This window comes from Pyrus communis, chromosome 8, assembly GCF_963583255.1.
Source record: "Pyrus communis chromosome 8, drPyrComm1.1, whole genome shotgun sequence".
NCBI classification, from domain to species: domain Eukaryota; kingdom Viridiplantae; phylum Streptophyta; class Magnoliopsida; order Rosales; family Rosaceae; genus Pyrus; species Pyrus communis.
This window is the reverse complement of record NC_084810.1, coordinates 9,507,604-9,527,613: the sequence shown is the minus strand read 5'-3', so window position 1 is coordinate 9,527,613 and position 20,010 is coordinate 9,507,604. Positions and strand designations below refer to the sequence as shown.

General features: G+C 35.9%; 3 protein-coding genes and 1 pseudogene across 3 annotated transcripts; 1 reads left to right on the top strand and 3 right to left on the bottom strand.

Annotated features, from left to right (window-relative positions):
* Nucleotides 1–204: 204 nt before the first annotated feature.
* LOC137742914 (uncharacterized) lies at nt 205–534 on the top strand. Its single transcript, XM_068482853.1, has one exon. The coding sequence runs from the start codon at nt 205–207 to the stop codon at nt 532–534; it is 330 nt and encodes a 109-aa protein (XP_068338954.1).
* A 658-nt stretch (nt 535–1,192) lies between these two features.
* Nucleotides 1,193–4,232, bottom strand: LOC137743526 (pirin-like protein). The gene is made up of 5 exons (XM_068483438.1): nt 4,049–4,232; nt 3,873–3,922; nt 3,607–3,674; nt 3,167–3,333; nt 1,193–1,835 (listed from the first exon to the last, which is right to left on the bottom strand). Exons 1-5 carry the CDS (start codon nt 4,162–4,164, stop codon nt 1,337–1,339), a joined length of 900 nt encoding a protein of 299 aa, XP_068339539.1. The 5' UTR covers nt 4,165–4,232; the 3' UTR covers nt 1,193–1,336.
* A 2,466-nt stretch (nt 4,233–6,698) lies between these two features.
* On the bottom strand, nt 6,699–10,117 carry LOC137742913 (exopolygalacturonase-like; annotated as a pseudogene).
* A 2,187-nt stretch (nt 10,118–12,304) lies between these two features.
* LOC137742658 (glycerophosphodiester phosphodiesterase GDPDL3-like) lies at nt 12,305–17,265 on the bottom strand. Its single transcript, XM_068482581.1, has 9 exons — nt 17,021–17,265; nt 16,107–16,400; nt 15,502–15,617; nt 14,884–15,385; nt 14,519–14,557; nt 14,089–14,373; nt 13,497–13,639; nt 12,864–13,347; nt 12,305–12,705 (listed from the first exon to the last, which is right to left on the bottom strand). Exons 1-9 carry the CDS (start codon nt 17,118–17,120, stop codon nt 12,410–12,412), a joined length of 2,259 nt encoding a protein of 752 aa, XP_068338682.1. The 5' UTR covers nt 17,121–17,265; the 3' UTR covers nt 12,305–12,409.
* Nucleotides 17,266–20,010: the final 2,745 nt, after the last annotated feature.

Below are 20,010 nucleotides of genomic sequence, written 5' to 3'. Positions count from 1 at the left end.
TTGATCAAATTTATATTATGTTGTTGATTCTTTTTGGTACTATTTAAAACAGTTATAGAGAGGTGTTTTAAGAGAAAACCAGCCGAAGATAACCTCTCACCCTCTACAACGGATATTCTTGAAAGTCCAGTTGACTCATTCTCAACTTTTAACATTGAAAAGTTAGTTCGTCTTGCTCAATTTTATCCAAAAGATTTTTTTGATATGGAGCTCACACTTCTTGAAGATGAACTGAAGAATTATATTTTTGATATGCGTTTGCATACTGAATTTTTTGTGTTGAAAGGAATTAGTAGCCTTGCACAAAAGTTGGTGGAGACGAAGGATAGACAGTATCCCTTGGTGTACTTGATAGTGAAATTAGCATTGATTTTACCTATTGTGACTGCTTCAGTTGAAAGAGTTTTTTCAGTGATGAAAATTGTGAAGGATCCACATCGTAATAGGATGGGTGATCAATGGTTGAATGATAGTTTGGTTGTGTACATTGAGACAGAGATATTTGATTCTATTGATAATGATGTTGTAACATGACGTTTCCAAAATATGAGAACACGTGTGGACAATTATAAATGAAAGTATGATCGATGTTTGAAATCTATTTTTTGATCTCATTGTCTTAAATTCCTAGCTCCACCACTGAATTTGCCATGGATATTTCTTGGAAACAACATGAAGACAAGATTGGGAAACCACGTTCTATGTCGCTTTGCTTTTTGTGTACTTTAATGCATAATATTCTTTCTTTTGCCTAGAAAACTTGAATTTAAAATTGGAAACTTTCATGAAAAGGCTTGGGTTAAGTTTATTTTAATAAAAAATCATGTTATAACTTTATTTAATGAAAACAAAATTAAATATTAATGAAAAACCCTTAAATTTTTAGGGTTTTTAAAAAAAAAAAAAAAAAAAAAAAAATCTTTTGTCCTTATCATTAAATAAATTAGTGAATGGTTTTTTTTATTTATTAAAATGTAAAGATTTGAAGTCATATTCACTAGTTTTCCTTTTAAAATTTTGTGAAGAAACTCTAAGAGGGTTGGTAAAAAATTGGACCAAGAGAGCTTAATTGTATTGTTGACCAATGTTAATATCATCTCTTGTGAACAGAAGTACTCGCTTGGTTACTTCGATCGCACCCTTTCTAATGGATTTTTCATGGACTTTTTACATGCTTAAAATTTGACCAAGAGGGCTTAAGTTCATATTTCCTGTGTCTTGGAAGTCTTTTGTGGCCCAGAATTTGATCTAATTAATCAACTACTTTTATTTCCATTTAAAGGAAAAACCCAACAACAAATAAATTCTCAAATAATACAGTAACTAAAAATCAAGGCTAATCAAGTAAATGTCCAGATCTCCAATGTCTAGCCTTCTCAAATCCATTGACACAATTGTCAAAATCATCAATGGTCTGGTCAATCTCTTCCTGACTGTTCATCACAAAGGGGCCAAATTGCGTTATAGGCTCCCCCAAAGGCTCACCTCCAACCAAGATAAATCTTAGGGTTTTCGAAGACTTGTTCCATGTCTCCAAGCCATCCCCAGATATTCCAAGAAGAAGAAGGTGGTGGGCAGTCACGGGCAAAGATTTTGAACTGCCAAAAATTCCCTCCCCCTCCAACACATAGACAAATGCATTCCATGATGTTGGTATTGGTTGTTCCAAGTGAGCTCCTGGTTTCAGTGTGAAGTCTAAGTACATGGTTGGGGTCCTTGTGTAAATTGGTGACTTTGTTCCCAAGGCTTCTCCTGCTATTACTCTAACTTCGATCCCATCTTTTGAAGCCTCTGCAACGTCCTTGCTCAGCAGTTCTTGATACTTTGGATCAATCCTGTGTTAATTTGCACAAATTACGTCACGATCAAACAATGATAATGTTATTTGGACTTCATTTACCGACTAACTTACTCAACGTAATCAATAAAAATAGAATGCAAGTAGCAACACCCTTAAAGCTAACTAATTGCAAAGGATGTATGCTAATTGATTGTAATTTGAAAGGGACTTTCTGCCACGTTTGGTTTGAGTAAAAACTAAAAATTCCGGGGACAAAAAAGCTAGCCAACCATTATAAAAGTCTTGACTCTGGGTGTCGAATCTTATCCAAATTTCCCAAAGTACCATGGAATATGAGTAAAAAGGGCCATAGTTTCACAGCATCCAAGATATTTTAGGTTGATATGCACAAAAATACACAAAGTGTGCGCAGCAATCAAAGCACTTTTAGAAAAGGATAATATCCTATGATGACCAACATATGATGATTGCACATGCTTATGTAGAAAAAAATTTCAATGTATTTAGAACACGAAATTTTACTATATGTTATTAATTTATGAATAATGTTAGGGAAATCAAACTTGCAAATCAAATGATGTGTCATTAATACGAATTAAACACGTTAATTAACACTTAAGTAATAATTCACTCATCAACATCAACATTATTTGGTTTTAGAAATTTGATCTCTTTAGCATTATTCTTAGATTATTATACAAGTGAAAGAATTTTTCTTTTTTTTTCAAGTGCCACTCCACTTATACAACGACATATGTCTTATATGTCCATGTTCTGGGCATAATAAAATATCTCTCACTTATTTAAATAGTTGGAACCTTGTCACTATCAATCCTATCTATGTAAGTATATAAAGTTCTTTAACGAGACTTATATAATCAAATAATATTTATGTTGTCGATCTGTAACTAATCTTATTTTACACGGAAGAGGATCCTCTCCTGAGCATAGGATGAGGATCCTCCTGACCACAAAATTCGAGCCGTTCAATTTTAATCCAACGGTTGTAATTATTATAACTTTTTAAGAAACCTCCTATTTAGAACTGTTGGATTAAAATTGAACGGTCTGGATTTTGTGGTCAGAAGGATCCTCATCCTGAGCGCTCAGGATCCTCTTCCATTTTACACAAACTAACTTAGAAGGTATTTATAGATTCAATTGTTACACAATCGTCATTATACTGTTGGACTGTCTGGAAATAAAAAGGGTCAAACATATAATGATTATGAGGCTTATAATGTATGATGCCCAGATGACATCAAGCGTATGTCATGCAGCCAAACCATACTAGTTTGTTAGCACATGGTCGATGTGGTCCAAATGAATTAATAATTAAGGTAGGTATGGGTAATGTATACATACATTTTATGCTTGGAGGAGAGGTTTATCCACAACTGTAAACCCTTTTGGGTTCCCTGGGCGGCAGGCATTTCCGAGTGAAGGATGCCTCTTCCGGCGGTCATCCACTGTAGGTCACCGGCTCCTATTGTCCCTTTGTGCCCTTCAAAATCTTCATGCGTCACAGCTCCCTAATCACCCCAAAAACAGCAATTGCGTTCAACTAAGGTAATTAATTAAGTTCAGTACTCATGAATCCCATTAGTCAAAATGGCTATTTCACTGATTAAGGTAATTCAGATGTTAATCGCAAAAAAAATAAAAATAAAAAAATAAAAAAAAAAATAAAAAAAGAAAAGAAAAAGAAGACAAGGTTTTGGAATAAATAAGAAATGGGTTAGCTGGAAATGTAAATGATGCACCTTTCCAGCACAGAGAATGAATATAAATAATGGTTTCTATACCTGCAACATGTAGGTCACTGTCTCAAAACCTCTGTGTGGATGATCAGGGAAACCAGCAGGAGCAGTAACTGCAATTGGAAGAGCAATATTAGAAAATAATTAACTACATATTGAAACAAAAATTAACAGTTTTCTTTTACGGAATGATATTGGGGATGAGAATTTTTTTTTTATGAAAAATCGAACATAAGACATTTGACTTACAAGTCGAGATTATAGATCTACATTCAATAAAGAAACATGGAAAAATTAACAGAGATACCCACCTGAGAACTCATCCAAAACAAGAAAAGGATCAAAGTATTTCAGCTCAAACCTGCAAAGAACACAACACCCCATTAATTCAGACATCTCAAATCCTTCAATAGATCTTACATTTAATAATCTATGAAAAACAGGCAGAAACTCTACAAACTGGCTTTAGAACTCAGTGATCACTTACCTCCCTATGCTCCTTCTAACAATGGCTCCAACTCCTTCAAGCTGAGGCCTCGCCAAGAACTTCCTCACCACAACACGAGGTTTTTTCAGGACACTTGAAGCTTCCTTCTCAGGCATTTTTTCAGTCTCTAAAACTTTGGCTTGAAATTTGAAAACTGCTGCAAAATAATGTGAGGACAAATGAAAGATATTTGCAGCTCTATATATAGTAGTAATGAGAGAGAGAGAGAAAGAGAGAGAGAGAGAGAGAGAGGTCGGTGTATTTTTGGAAGGTCAAAGTGAATTGTTATTGGCGGCCAATAAGACCAACATGGCACAAGTTTGCTTGAGCTCCAGGGACTTTTATGATACACCTCTATAATATGTATGACCTCAGTATGACGTTGTGGTGATGTTGGGGGGCTAAGGATTGAGGTTTGGGGAACCTTAGCTGTTTTACATGAGTGCCACACCTCATCACATGGTCAAACGTCAATGCCACTATTTTAAGTTTTGAGGGAAAAAGAAAGAAAAGACTAATGGCTTATGGGATCCCTGGGTCATGCTTACGCATGCTTTGTATGGTTGAATATATTGTGGGGGACACGCTATTTCTGGGAACAAATCTTTGATGTAGGTTCATAAGAAAACCATGGCCATATATTTTGTCTTTCCATTAAAGAACCTTCCTACGAGGTGATTCTGTTGATTCATTGAACTTGAGGGTATATTGTTAGCTTTCTGAGATCGTATAGTTGATGTGGATGCAAATTTCTTTCTCCTTACTCCTTGAACAAAATTGTACTTATAAAACAAATAACACTTTAGGTCAAGGTCAAGAGTTTCACGCACCCATGATGAATTTTTTTTTTGGGGGGGGGGGGTTCCGATGCCAAAGTTAGAATTTGAGGGAAAATTGTTTGGAGAATTTAGAGAATTTAGCAAGAGAATTTGAATTGAGTTTTGAAGAAAATGAAATGGTATTTATAGGGGTGTGGCCGCGGGCGGCGGCGGCGGGGGGGGGGGGGGGGGGCGCTTTGATACCAGAGTTAGAATTTTGAGGGAAAAGTGTTTGGAGAATTTAGAAAATTTAACAAGAGAATTTGAATTGAGTTTTGAAGAAAATGAGATGGTATTTATAGGGGTGTGGCCGGCCCCTTTGGGAGGATGGGGACCGGCCACGTGGATGGTTTTTTGAGAGAGATTCATGATTTGTTTGCTAATTAATATAATTAGAAATGAATGATTTGGAGGTTACAACACCGGCTCACCAACTTCAAAGCCCAAGCTAGGATCCTATCCTAGAGCTCGGCGACTTGCTCACATCACTCCACAGCCATCCGAGGGCTCGAACTCATCTATCTTCGAAGCGTGTATGCCACGCAGACGATCATATCTGGGAATATCTCGCCTCCTTAAATGTCGATGAATGCGTCATTCAACAGACTAATGTCACCACAAAAGTAGTGTAAAACGCCACAAGACATAGTTGGAGGCCACCAAACAGGATTACAGTAATTGACAGTGAAAAATGAACGAAATCTAATTGATGGGATCAAGCTATTACTCAAATTCATTACTTTCCGATAGCAAGGCACGTGCCTTAGACACTAAGCTCACGAACACTCAATGTGAAACATAAATGGATAGCCAAAAACTTCAATCCGAATAGGTAGATGACATGAACCCTAATAATTCGTATACTTACGATGCACTCTTTATCATTTTGGATTGAGAGGGACTGCCGGAGCTTATGAGTTGCGTCCACGATGATTGAGTTAATCACCCATTTTTTTCTTAACTTTTCTAATTTAATTTGTCATGTTAGACAAGAACATGACGTTGAAAACAATGTTATCCATCTTGCCAACAGGAAGGCTACATATGCTTCTTTCCGACCAATTTCGTATAAAAGGTAAGTTCTTTAGCTAATGGAAACATCCGAAAAGTGAACTGATTACCAAAAGTGCGAAAATAGTTCTAAATGTGAAAGCCATTTTATGGAAAAATAGTTTGTGAAATGTGATAACTATCGTGAAAATATTTTATATTATATATTTATTCACGAAACACATATTCATAAAAATATGTGAAAATCGTACTCAAGCTTAAATAAGGTGACCAATATCGATAAAAAATATATAATAATGATATCTTTCTAACTACTGTTCAATTACCTAATCGTATATGGTGGACTGCATTTATCATGTGAACAGAAATCTTGATTAAGGTCACATTTCAAGTCATTAATGAGTAATATAACTGGAAAACCTTGTTTACTGACATCATTCATACAAAAGCATTACGCGAGGGGCAACCTTTGAAAAATGGGAATAAAGATGGAATAGAAACTGAGTTAAAGAAAGTGAGGAAACAGAGAAAAATTTCCCTTTGTTCTATTTCCTTTTCAGACGTTCACGTATCATGATTTAAATTGACTCATCGAACGATAATGATTTAAATTGATTATTTTCTAAGATTTTTTCGATTGAACCTTTATTAAGTTTATTTAACTCATCCAATGATAATGATTCAAATCGATATCGTTAACACTGAACTACAACAGATTTATTAGGGAATGATTGGGCGTAGAAATAAAAAAAAACTATGATATATATGGTTCAAAGAGTTGCATAAAGAGTAGTTATACAGTGGACACTATTTTTAATTAATTAATCAAAGATTGAGGGGTATAACGGCTCTATCTTTTCTGTGCAAGGATGTGGTTGTTGTTGGCCATAAGTTACAACATCTGCGTTTGTGCATGCCGAGTGAGCTGGTCCTTCAGGACCGTTGTAAGCTAGGTTGATGTCCCTCATCTCAATCTTCTGGCAGGGGTTAGTTTGGCTACATGTCAATGTAATAGCGCTCTGTGTGGTTGAACTACTCCATATATTACTGAACTTAACATCTTGAATCTGTACCCTCGAGGATTCCTGCACACAGTAAAATCAACTGACCCAATTATAATCAAAGTTCTACATAAGACCTAGATAATCATACATATTAATAAACATGTTGGTCTAATATCCAAGTGGATAGGGTGTTGAGTTTCTAACCATGCGCCTCGGTTCGAAACTTCTTCCTCCTTTAAATTATTGTAATAGTTTTGAATCATTCTTTTTCCCCTAAGTAATAATATATATACATACACACACACACACACACACAATACATATTAATAAGGATCATATTGTATATACAATGCACATCTTTAATTTTGTTATCAATTAATATACATCTTTAGATGGTCGTACTCCGATTAATTAAAATAATTAGATTTTTTGGATGTGAGTCGCACTTGTATTAGAAAGTGGCTAGCAAGAGTATCAACTTTATGTGTTCAAACAACATCACTTTATTATTAACCTCGTGCCAAAGTAGATTTTGATTTTGATATTTCGTTATAGGGACATTTTCATGTAATTATCAACATGTATAATCATAATAAACGTAACTAATCAAATGGCCAAAATCAAAATATGATCGAACACTTAGGCTTAGTCAAGAAAATCATCTTACCAAAGAATAAAAATGCAAATGCCCCTAAACCCTTTATATTTATTATTTTCCGTTAAAAAAAAAAAAATGTTGTTATTATTACGTACCGTTGTACTGCAACCACGTGCAGGGCAATATTGTTGATCGATGATGATGGGGTTATCGACCTTATCGATTCAAACGTACTCAACGGTAAGATGTGAAACAGCGCCTGGTTGGGAGGGAGCCCATGTCTTGACTCTCACTCCATTTGTAGTACCAACGAAGGTGCAGTTTCTTATGTCCACGAATGACACATCGTCACCAGCACCCTTGCCAAGGCTTCCAATGCTGATTCCGTGGCCCGGACCGCAGTGAACTCCGCTGATTTTTATCTTGTTTGATACAAAACTGAAGGATATGCAATCGTCCCCGGTGGCGATCATTGAATCCAAGATTTCGATGTGGTGTGATGTACCAATGTGGATTCCGTCGGTGTGAGGGTTGTCACCGGGAGCTGATATGGTGATGTTGTGAATCGTTATGTCATGGCTCGCAAAAAGGTTAATGTGGACGTTGTTGCTGTTGATCGATGTTATGTCATGGATCTTTGAATTTGTGACGAAATCCAATCTCAAAATCTGACATAAAAAAATGAAAAGGAAACAAAAACATTAAAAATCAGCAATATCCGCACATTCAACGTAGTACCATTCAAACAATATTATACAGAACTCGTCCATTCAAAAAGATTGATGGTATAATAAGAAAATCAACGTACCAGTCACATATGTAAGTGAAAAGTTTTATATTCGAATTTCACAAATAATAAATTTGATACCAATTGATTGTTGATCTATTATGAAGCTGACATAAATTTTTTTTCATTATTATCGTTGTATTAAACAATAAAATAAAAACCTCTTTTTCTAACTAATATTGCTTGCTCATTTCTTGTTTAAGGAGTTATCTCATTACCTACAAATTAGTCGCACAAATTACTAATTAAAATGGAAGAAGTTTTACGCACATATCAAACTGTAAATGGTAGGTAATAATTAAGAAAGCAATCATCTATTATTCAAGAAAGGGGCAAATTATATTGCTTTTGACTACATTTATTTACAATATCTTAGTAATGATTGATTTTTTAAGAATCACTTTTGTCAACTATATCTTTATAATAAAAGCACGACACTTTTAAGAATAATGTTAGGCCGATCATTTAAAAAAAAAAAAAAAGTCTTTTAAATTCAACCCAATTTGAGCAATGATTTTTTAACTAAAAATTTATGATCTTTTCGTAAACTCTATTGGAATCCCCGTCAAAATAAGTTATGTGTCACGCATATGAGGTTGAATTAAGGGGCAAATATGAAAAACCAAATGAAAAAAATTATAGCAATGGTTCCTCAACTTTAACCCAATTGTAGCAATGATCCCTCAACTCTAGTTCAATTGTAGCAATGATCCTTCCAACGTGAGTCATTTTAACGGAATTTTGACGGTGTTGACGAAAAGGACCATAGATGCATATTTTAATGAGTTAAGGGACCAATGATCATGAATTTTTAGTTTATGAACTATTACTCTAATTGGGTTAAAGTTGAAGAACCATTGCTACCGTTTTCTCTATTAAAAAAAAAAAAAAAAAAAACATGATACTTTTATGAAAAAACATAATATTTCTAGCATTATTTGATTAGATCCAGAAAAAATGGCCAAGCAGCATGAGGCAAGACTTGACCTGTTCTCATGCAAGTTCAAAATATTATATATTTAACAAACCCGGCAATGGAACTTACGGTAGGAAGTCGCTTGCAATGTGGATCGTTCTTGCAGTTGTTATAAGACCAAGCAGAGGGACCTTGGCACTATAAGAAAATAGGGCTTATGTGACGATCGATATTTGTCACAAAAAGAGAAAATGTGTCACATTTGATAATATGTGACGCATTTTCAGCATCACAACGAGCGTCACCTATGAGGCGTCATCGAACGTATACGTGGTGAATGTCACACTCGTCACATATTTTATGTATATGTGACACCATTTTCGCCACCTATTAATTGATTTAAATACCAAATTCAGGAGATATGTGATGAAGTAAGCGTCACAAAGAACATAATTGGGTGACGTATAAATCCGTCACGTATCGTATGTATCAATGAGGCTAAAATCGTCACCTATTTATTTGATATGTGAGGCGTGGTGCGTCACATATGTCAAAGTCAGATACCCATTTATTTCCAATATGTGATGAACTAATTACCACATATTCCTTTTATAATTTGAAATTAGAATTCATAACAAATTAAGATAATACTTGAGTAAATCACATTTTTATTAATCAAGAATTTAATCACACAAGTCGAAAACATACACCAAGTGACGTCTCAAAATCTAACATGAACATGCACAAAACTAAAAGGTTTTAGTAGGATACACTCATGGTCTCTCATTTCAACTTAATAGCAATTCAACACCTTTAGACATTGAGGTGCTTGCTAACCAAAAAAGTCTATCCTGTGCTATTCGTCTACCCCTGACTTGCAGCCAAAAGACCTTCAATTGTGCGATAATATCTTCATTCTCCTTTTGCAAATCCATTGTGCTCTCAGCTCTTTGTTCTTCTTTTACGGAGCTCTTATAAACATACTAGACACTTCGTCAATATTATTCAACTAGCAATGCAAGAAAAATCAATTACATAACTTGTAGGTTCAGGTTTTAGTAGATAAAGTTATACCTATTTATATAGCTGCAGTAACGGGGAGCGCAGCTTGGCCGTACGAGAGAGAGAGAGAGAGAGTTGTGTCCAGGGCCCTTTCTTTTTCCAGCCTCTGTGTAGGGTGGGAGGGGTGGGGGGCTTTCAAGTGCTCCACCCGTCGATGAAGCGTAATAGACTTCCCCAACCCAAACCTCGACTTACAAGTGTGAAATTAACTTCTACAAGATGCAATGTGGAACCTAAACACCACTATATTAAATTCAGCCCCAGACTCAGGACACAAGATGACTGGTGAGGTTTTTCGTTATCCACACGTTAATACCACTATTTTCACAGCATTTGGGAAACTGAAGTTGACTACAAGGTTATAATATATATCCAAAGATTAGCCACAAATGCAGATAAAGGGAGGGCTTCTTGAAAAATATGTAAATTAAAATCCATATAGGATGCACGCATAGAAAGCCATTGATGGTCCATTAGCTTGAATGTGATGCAATAGATAAGATTGAAAGCTGATTCATTTTCTGTCAAACGAAAAGAAAAAAACATGATTACATTGAACAAAATACATGAAATGGCACATTCAAGCTGAAGACAAAGACACAGAGGAAGCAAGCACGTATAATTAATTTGCAATTAATCATGCAAACAAGCAATCGACCAATCGAGATTAAGAATTTAACAAGGGGTGAGTGTCTGTCCATCACTAATCTAGTTAAAATCCTCCACAGAAAACAAGACCCAGCACATGAACATGTATGTAAACACCGACTTCGAATGGTGATTATATTGAGGAAAAGATCTGGACCTTCCACTTTTGACCTTATGGCTGTGTTTTTATTATGCAGTAGGAAAAACCAAGATGGATATTCATCCGAGACAAAGGAAGAGCAACAAAAAAATAAAGACAGTTAAACTTGGAGTTTCCATCAAAAGCCAAGGGAAACTGCACAAATCCGCACAGCCCCTAGCTAGTTCCTTACCATGAAATCTAACCCGTCCACATGCCACTTAATTATTTTCCTCCAAATTACAAAAGCATGTAAAAACATATAATATTGCATATATGAAGATGTAGTTGCAATAATTAAATATGGTCATAGAAATAATTAAATATTTATTTTTTGCTTTGAATTTTGTACAGACGACAGGCCACAATGGGGGAGGTGAGTTGTGCATAATTCCTAATCTACCATGATCATAGAAACCGTTCAGTACAAAAAGGGCCAAGCCATGCACCCAGGACCCAGTAGGATTCCCTGTATCTGCACCACCATTGGCCCCTTGCATCCACCTGTGAAAACCACAGGCTCCACCTAAGTATTTCCCTGCTGGGAATAAAACCACACCACCTCCATTGTTTTGACAGGTTGAGTCCATGCATCAATGAAAGCCTAGAAATAAATGAAAGAGATTGAAAAACAAATCCAACAGGTAAAGTTGATTTAACTAAACATTGATGTACGTGACTCATTGATGTAGCGCCATCATCGGCATGAACTTTGGTAATGGAGCTGCGCCACCAAAAATTGCCTTAACAAATGTAATTTTATCTTGGGTTTTTTGAAATGGGTTCAAAGTAACTAAAAATTGGACATATTTCAAAAGTCAAAAGTCATTAAAAATTGGACCTATTTCAAAATGTAGTCTATAAAATTAGATCTATTTCAAATTTTTCTTTTTATATATTATTTATTATCTATTACATAACATAATATGCCGATTTAATCAATGGTGTATCTGGACCAAAATTATATATATGCTTTCAGTTTAGATCATTTTACCTATCTCTCCTAGTTGTAACGACTGGAATACGTGCAATTGAAGACAGAGTGCATACAATGGGCCTTAATAAAATTCTCCCGAGAATTTCAATCCGGTTTAAGGGAAAAAGAGTGTCCAATTTATTGATATTTGGAATAGAATCAAGATTTATGAGTACAATTACATCCACGAAATACGAAAAAAATACGGCATAAATTTACGAGGAGAAGAATGAGGAATTTAATTTCCTACAACATCAAAAGCCTGAATGCACAGCTATCCAGTAATCGAGTTAAAAATAAAATAATGATTAACCCCGGTATATTCATTCAGCAAAATGCTCCAAAGCAAGAGCAACAAGATGTTTAAATTACAATATATGATCAACTCGTGCCTCAACAGTTTCAGACCAGGAAAAGAGCGGCAATTGCCATAGCCAGATACGAGAGGAAGAAGCGTACGGCAATCTTAGGCTGACCGGAAGGTCGAGGTGAAACTCCCGCTGTGGATCCACCGGTTGGCGCATGAGCCAGGGCTGTAACGGAAGGCAAAGGTGGCTCAATCACATCACTCTCCGTCAGGACTGGATTTGGAGCCTCTGCAGGTGGCAAATATGAAGGGGTAATGACTTGTACCAGACTGGCTGGCTGAACAGGACTCATGTAGCTGGGTATTTGCTTTTGACGTAAACACAGGTTCTCTGCAACAATCAAGCACCAAATATTAGTCGCTAACGTATGTCCGGTAATCTTAGTAGCTAAAAGAAAAATGGACTTGCACTCTGATTATAATCTTCAAAGCGCTAATGTATCTAACATCATTCAGACCTGAAAAAGATGTATAGACGTACACACTTACTTTTGTATCTTGCGGCGGTTTTGGGAAAGTCTGTGATAACGCCATCAATATTGGCCCCTAAGACAAATGAATTGATCTCCACAGTTGGATCTGAGAAGAAGTCCCATGCTTGAGTTACAAACTCATTGCTGAAAAGTTCAACATAAACCGGAAGCTTAGCGGCTTGTAGTTTTGATACAACATCTGTTACTCCAGTGATAAATGCCTCGCTTTCGGGAAAGATAGAGGCCTTGTTGACGACCACAGAGTCCGCAAACTTCTTGATGTCCTCAACAGTTGAACTAAGGGTATCACCAATATTCTCTTCAATTTTGTAAACAAGTTCGTAACTGGTTTTCTCCTTGAACTTCATCAGAACAGAACTATTAGTGGACTGAATCTTGACATTTAGCGCTGTCTTATTATCAAAACCTGCTTTGCTCAAGGTATTCATGACTGCATCAGTTACACTTAATCTCTGCTCCTCTGCAAGATACGCTGCATACTGAAAGAAAGCAGTACAAAATGTTACCACCATAACGACATGGTGAAATTGTATTTGAAGTTCCAAATTGGAAAAACAACTACTGAAGCTTCCAACAAATAAAGCATGAAATCATAGGCCAAGCAGTGAAACATGAAGCAAATACCCACCTCTATGCCGATCAAGACACCAGAAAGAGAGTTTGACTTCTTTGCCAAGGCCAAGAAATCAGATAATGTCAAGTACTTGCCACCAGTTTTGAACCTTGGATTCCGGAACAATGTATACGTTGATGAGGGATTTGATATTGTCGCTACAGTTACAATATGAAAAAAATAATAGAGCAGATGTCAAATTATTGTTCAAGAAAAGTGTTCTTGTTTGTGAATTCTTATGAAGTAACAGTTAATAGCACTGGTGACAAATGTTCCTAACAAGGGTCTCCCTACATGGCATATAAGGATTTAGGATGTCAAGGGAAGTGGTTATGTGTAAGATTAAAACACAGTGACACTCAAGAAATTTAAGTGTATTAGAAAGTTGGTAAACTTTTACCATTGTCTTGTTTAGAAGAAAAAAAAGGAAAAATATTTATCACCAGTCTGAGTTATAACATAATCTGTGAAATGGATGTCTTAAAACGAAAATCTCGTACAGACTTAAAGGTTCTATGGTTTGTGAAGAGATCATATAAATACGTAAAACAATAAAATTTGAACGTCGCACTGATAAGCAAGCAAATGACACTCTATTTCTACTTACGGGTCAGGCCTTCAATGTCTTTCCATGCTAGGCTAAAGGTATATATTCCACTGCCAGCCTTAATTTCTGGAACAAACGTTGTAAGGTTGCTAAAACCTGATTGAGCAACTGTCGTGCTATCTATAAGATTTATAGAGCTTGCGCAAAATGGTATCCCATCCTTGGATATTTGTACAGGACAATCAAGTACATCTACCCCATCTGCAATTGCTTTTGTGTATGCCAAGTCAGTACAACCAGGGAAGTCTCCACTTGCTCCGTATTTTGAGATAACCAAGGGCTTGGCTGGATCATAAGATAGATGAAAGAAATACATTATAGCAAAAATGCTCAGATATTTGCGTATATCAGTAAAATAAAGTCACAATTTATGAATATCAACTCAGCAGGGCCAATTTTTAAATCTAAACACCACAAAACAATGATGTACCTTGTCCTGAAGCATTACTTGCAAGGTGAGCAAAACACTCTGCGGTAGTCAAGAAAAATCATCGTCATCAAGACAACTTTAATGTTTTAAATTGGAATAAGCAATAAATATTAACAGCTAAATCAACTCTCCAAGATTTTTCCTTGTGAACCCCTGTGAGACATTTCTAAATAACATAGATCAGTTAAAAGGGATCATAGTAGAAAAAAAAATGTTCAGATTAGAAGATATGTTGAATTCAGTTCCTAAAAATGTTAAATCATTCATAAGCATCCTATCATGCATTAAAAAATTTAATCTTCTTTCAAACATATAGAGTTACGTACTAAAAACTAAATCTTACGAACAGGAAAAAGATAAGTTACCTATGGCCTCTGATGGTGTTATTGGGAAGTCAGATAGTACACCATCAACACTGAAGTCACCATTGTCAACAAATTGCAGGTACTCAGACACTGGATCGTAACTGTAATTGTAGGGTAATGGAACGTCATTCACAAAATCTGACGCAAATACTGTTAGCCCTTCTTTATGAGCATCCAAAACAACTGAAGTGTGAGGCACTAAATAATTATCATTCGTGACAGGCCATATGTAAGTTTTAGGAATTAGAATTCCTGAGGCAAATGTCTTGATAAATGTGAGATTCTTCAATAAGGAACCATAAGTTTGGTTGGTTGAAGGCTCTGTCTCATCTTGTGCCAAAAACCGAAAGACCAGCTTTGTTACACTCGGACTAACCCGTGATTTAATACTGTTCAGAAAAGCCACCTCCGGTGATGAGATATAACTGACAACCACTTGTCTAGATACAGAAAGCACATAGCTTCTCATGCTCAAGTTGTGTTGTGAGAAGAAAATATCATGCTGCAAAAGCATTAGAGAAAAGACATCTCTTCAAACAGATAAAGAAATCTAAACGAAAGGTTAAAACGTGACTTCACAATTCTAAAGACAAGAGAAAGCTATAGTTTATCTTATACCTGAATATTCAACCATAAGCCTGGAGGTTTGAACTGCGTAGCAACATCTTCGACAAGGAGAATTGGGTACATATTGCCATCAAACCTATTAGCTCGAGAATATATCCCCTGAGTAACTGTATGGGTGACAAAAAATCAGTAAGACATTATAGGAGTTAACGTGCATTGTTTCTCTTACCAATAACAAATAGTAGTTAACATATACATTGTCTTTTGCTTTCAAAGTGATATATACATTCTATGCACATAAATATATCTAGTGTATGCGGTGGTCGAGCTAGCATGTTATCTCAGATATACTTTTAACATTGTATGTGTTACTTATTAAATTGTACATATGAAATAGTTTATACGACATAATAACATATAGAATGTCAGAAGTGTATCTAACATGACATGTTTGGATTGTAAAGTTTATACGACATAATCTTCAAATTCAGCAGTCACCCTTTCATAAAAAATTAAATAAACAAATAAAAAAGGGGAAAAAAATGCAAATTCCTTTTTAGCTACTTCTGTATTCAAGTAACTTGACATGCACAGCCTTGTTAAAATCATGGCCATTAACAATATAGCAGAAACAGTTTCAGACAATCTGCACTCACCAGAGATATTTACTAGGCCATCCGAAGTATAATCCACGGTAAACCATCCTTTGGTACTAACTCCATTAACTAGGTAAGCTTTCTCCTTTTGCGGCAAGACCTCGTTAATATTGGAATTATTATTCAACAAGAGATCTGGAAAGCAAATTCCAGCTCCATCCTTCGTCAACTGAACATCACACCATAAGATCACATCGGGTACACTTGTGATCAATGCCAAATCGAACGCCGCGGAACTAAAACCTGGAAAGAGCCCTGAAAATCCACCGCGTGCTACAACCTTAGGTGCATCTCCTGCAAACCAGATCAATCCAGTTAGCTCATTGAACATATAGTTGGGAAAAATTGTCCCACAATAATACAGATTCCCAATTGGGAGCACTAACAGATTCTAGCAATTGTTCCCATTTCAAACCAATGGGAAATTATGAAAACTTTCAAAAAGATCATCGTTTAAAAGCGCCGAATTTTGAAACCCATGTTTCACATTTCCTTAAGTTAATTTTTTATCATACATCTCCTCAAAATTAATACAGTCGGGATAGACCAATTCTCCTAGTCCGATTTCGAATTCAATCTCAGTATCAATCAAGCGGCTTTTCAGCTTCGTAATCAAAAGCAAGGAAAAACTAGTACAAAAAAGGAAGGCCAGAAAGCTTTTTTCTCCTTTCTTTAATGAAATTGCAAACTTTCTTCCCCTATTCAACAAGAAATACACTTAATTCCACTAAACACGTTACATGCACACTCACTATATAATACGCAATTAAGCAACTACTTTCTATTTATAACTTCCGCCGTCTCAATATTTCCCGGATTCCTCCATTTTCTCAGCAACCAAACATAAAATTATCAAAAATTCAAGAAAAATTTATACATGAAGCAAAACAGAGGCCGGTGGTTTAGAGGATTACCGCTAAGTGTTTTCCATTGACTAGATCGCTGAGCAGAGACGAGAGCTAATACAGAGTGAAGAAGCAGAGCAGCTACAACCAGAGCGCGTAAGTTACACATTGTCCGGAAATATTACAGAACTGGACAGCTTCCGGCGATCTCAGAACGGTGTCGTTGAGGCCTTCTTGGGAAATGTGCGAGATTTGCTCAGCTGAGATGGAGAGAGAGAGAGAGCTCTGAGCAGCTCTGGAACCTTTCAGGCTGGCTTTTCAGTGTTTATATTTATATTAGTTTAATTCATTTTAATTATTTAATTTAGATTAATTAATTAATATTTGGACTGTGTCTGGGGGTGTTTAATTAATTAAACGAAATGTTAACATCAATGTAGAACCTGGGTCTAACTGTGTAAGTGTGAACTAAATTAATACGCGCTTCCACGTTGTGTTGATTCGAGCGAGTCGGCTAAGGGATCGGCTTGGGTGAACCGGGAGCGCAGTGCGCACCACCGGTCCTAGTCGGAACTCGGCCTTGTCTTTTAGTGGAGATGTGTCTGGGGGAGAGAGGATTCGAAGAGGAAGATCCTACGTGTTTTGCCGTGAGCTCTCGTTAGAGTCGTTACGATTACGCGGGTAGCTGTGGCCTTGCCAATTGTCAACCGTATACAGAAATTTGGTTAGAGGATTATAAAATAAAAAAAAGCAATACTAAAATTTTGTTTCTCGTAAAATGCAAATTTCAACCACATTGTTAGACCTTGGTGAGGCTTACCCCACGCTTTCACCCCTTATTACTAGCTTATTTTAACGGAAGTTTTAACAGAGTTGACGAAAAATACTATAACTGCACATTTTGAAAAATTAAGAGATCAATGACCATAAATTTTTTATTAAGTGGCCACTATTTCAATTAAAATAAAATTAAGAGACTAATGCTACAATTTCTTTTCTCCAAATAATGGAAAACGCTGAAATCGAGATGTTCTCCGCCACAGCAGATCGGAACTCTGCGAATCAATGAACAGGTACATGAAGGGTGGCTCGAGCCGGAAACCGGAAGCTGTTGCTTGGGTGCGCCAATTTGATGATCAGCTGATTGGAGACAGCTAGATTTGGGGCCCACAACATGGCGATCACCCAACTGGCAAATGCCTACGCGGCTGCCGAACGAGGTCAGTGGAACATGGTTCATGTTCGATGTGGGACGCACCACCAAAATCTGTTGTGCGCTGCGCGGGCCATAGCAAACCCAGACTTGGGTATAGAAATGAATTATAATTTAGTTTTAGTTTTAATTTTTCTTTTTGGTACAATATTACTAATATTTTCCTGTCTCCAACCAAAAAATAAACATTTTGCAGTCTTCAAGATTATAGGAATTTATCAACACAATACAAGTGGTAGCAAGAGGATAAAAATTGAGGAATATTTTTGTTCAACATTTTTAAGTGACGTTGATGTTCATCGTCATATTTATCATCGTTAAATAAGTTTAAATTTCGAAATTTTTGTAGTCGATAAACACAAATTTCAAAATTTAAATTCATTCAACTGTTAAATAAAATGGTGAGCCTTAAGGATGTTGAAAAGATGCTGTGCTTTGTTGTAAAAATTGAATGAAAAGTGAAAAGAGATGCCTTCTTACCAATAACAAACTTTATCTAGGTGGAAAAGGTCCTCCATAAAATGCCCATGTCACATACTTGTTTAATTAGTAATAATTAATCAGTCTCAGTTGTATATTAGCAGGCATCTGACAATGACTACCTATTCCCTTAATTATGCTTCTCTATTTGCTTTTGTTAGGTTTGTTATTCACCAAAATTTCAAATTAAAAAAAAAATACAATAATTTATAATAACATCACCGATTAAATTTGAAGATTCTTCGAACTAACAAGAATTTAAATCATAAAAGAAATTCATTTTAGCTATTTAGTCTATGAGTTGTAGAATATAAACAGATTTTTTTAATGTATTTTCTTTGATGTCTACTAAAATAAAAATATCTTCATCATATTACCGTGCTAAAAAAATCGAAGTCTCGCCCATCCCAACTCATACATTTAGCTACCGTTACCATTTTTACCAATCCCAGATGCTTCCGTAGGTATGATCAACTAACCAAAAACTCTCAATGATCTTCGAGGATCCAAATCGCCGTACATTTTCAATCCATGCATATTCAAACCTGTAAATCAACACTACATATTATGAAGATGACAAGTAGAAGCAGGGTCAAAATAGGAGGCTAGCTAGCTGTGTCCTCTTCATGTGAATCTACGATCCTTCTATGGCAATTGCAGTATTGCACAATTTGAGATTTTTTTTTGTCCAAAACCTCACCTAACCCATCTTAAATTAACATAATAATAATAAACAGTCTTACCAGAAGCCAAAGTCAAATAGTGTGACAAGAAGAATGACCTACACTCCACCCCTCCCCTCTTTTTTTATGCTTTTATTTTTGAGATAGGATCCTGATCGTATTTTCTTTGTGAGAATCTCAATGATTCTTTAATTATGTATGTTCATTGTATATTATGTCATCAGTTTTCGTTAGGTAGTGCTTGTGTTTAATTTTAAATAATATAATTTAAATTGATTTCTGACCGTACAATATATGATGAAAAAACATGATTAAAGGATCCCGGAATCCTCACAAAGAGGATCCGGCGAGGATCCTATCTCTTTATTTTTAATAAAATACAAAATTTAAACTCTGTTTAATCTGAATACTATCTGTCTGGATCTACGCACGTCTTATTTGAGCAGGAAGTTCTAACACACCAAAGGAAGTTCCAACAGTCACCAGCACATGGAATGGGAAATTAAAAACGATTAAGATATGATTTTTTTTCTATTAAGAAAATAGTTCGTTTTGGCTCACCCCATAACTAGGTCTGGCAAACGGGTCGTGTCTGTCGTGTTCGTGTCGTTTTCGTGTAACACCTGTTATCTTAACGGGTCGTGTCGTGTCACACCCGTTATGACCCGTTAAGAAAAAAATAT

What these genes read in the sequence shown, in the direction of transcription:
- LOC137742658 (XM_068482581.1), bottom strand. Translation starts at nt 17,120, where the DNA reads ATGTGTAACTTACGCGCTCTGGTTGTAGCTGCTCTGCTTCTTCACTCT. An exon ending in TGGCCTAGTAAATATCTCTG is followed by an intron (nt 15,618 to 16,106) that starts GTGAGTGCAGAT and finishes TCACCCATACAG; the next exon opens with TTACTCAGGGGATATATTCT. An exon ending in AAGTAATGCTTCAGGACAAG is followed by an intron (nt 14,374 to 14,518) that starts GTACATCATTGT and finishes CTTATGATCCAG; the next exon opens with CCAAGCCCTTGGTTATCTCA.
- LOC137743526 (XM_068483438.1), bottom strand. Translation starts at nt 4,164, where the DNA reads ATGCCTGAGAAGGAAGCTTCAAGTGTCCTGAAAAAACCTCGTGTTGTG. An exon ending in GTTAGAAGGAGCATAGGGAG is followed by an intron (nt 3,923 to 4,048) that starts GTAAGTGATCAC and finishes TGTTCTTTGCAG; the next exon opens with GTTTGAGCTGAAATACTTTG. An exon ending in TGTTTTGGATGAGTTCTCAG is followed by an intron (nt 3,675 to 3,872) that starts GTGGGTATCTCT and finishes TTCCAATTGCAG; the next exon opens with TTACTGCTCCTGCTGGTTTC.
- LOC137742914 (XM_068482853.1), top strand. Translation starts at nt 205, where the DNA reads ATGGAGCTCACACTTCTTGAAGATGAACTGAAGAATTATATTTTTGAT.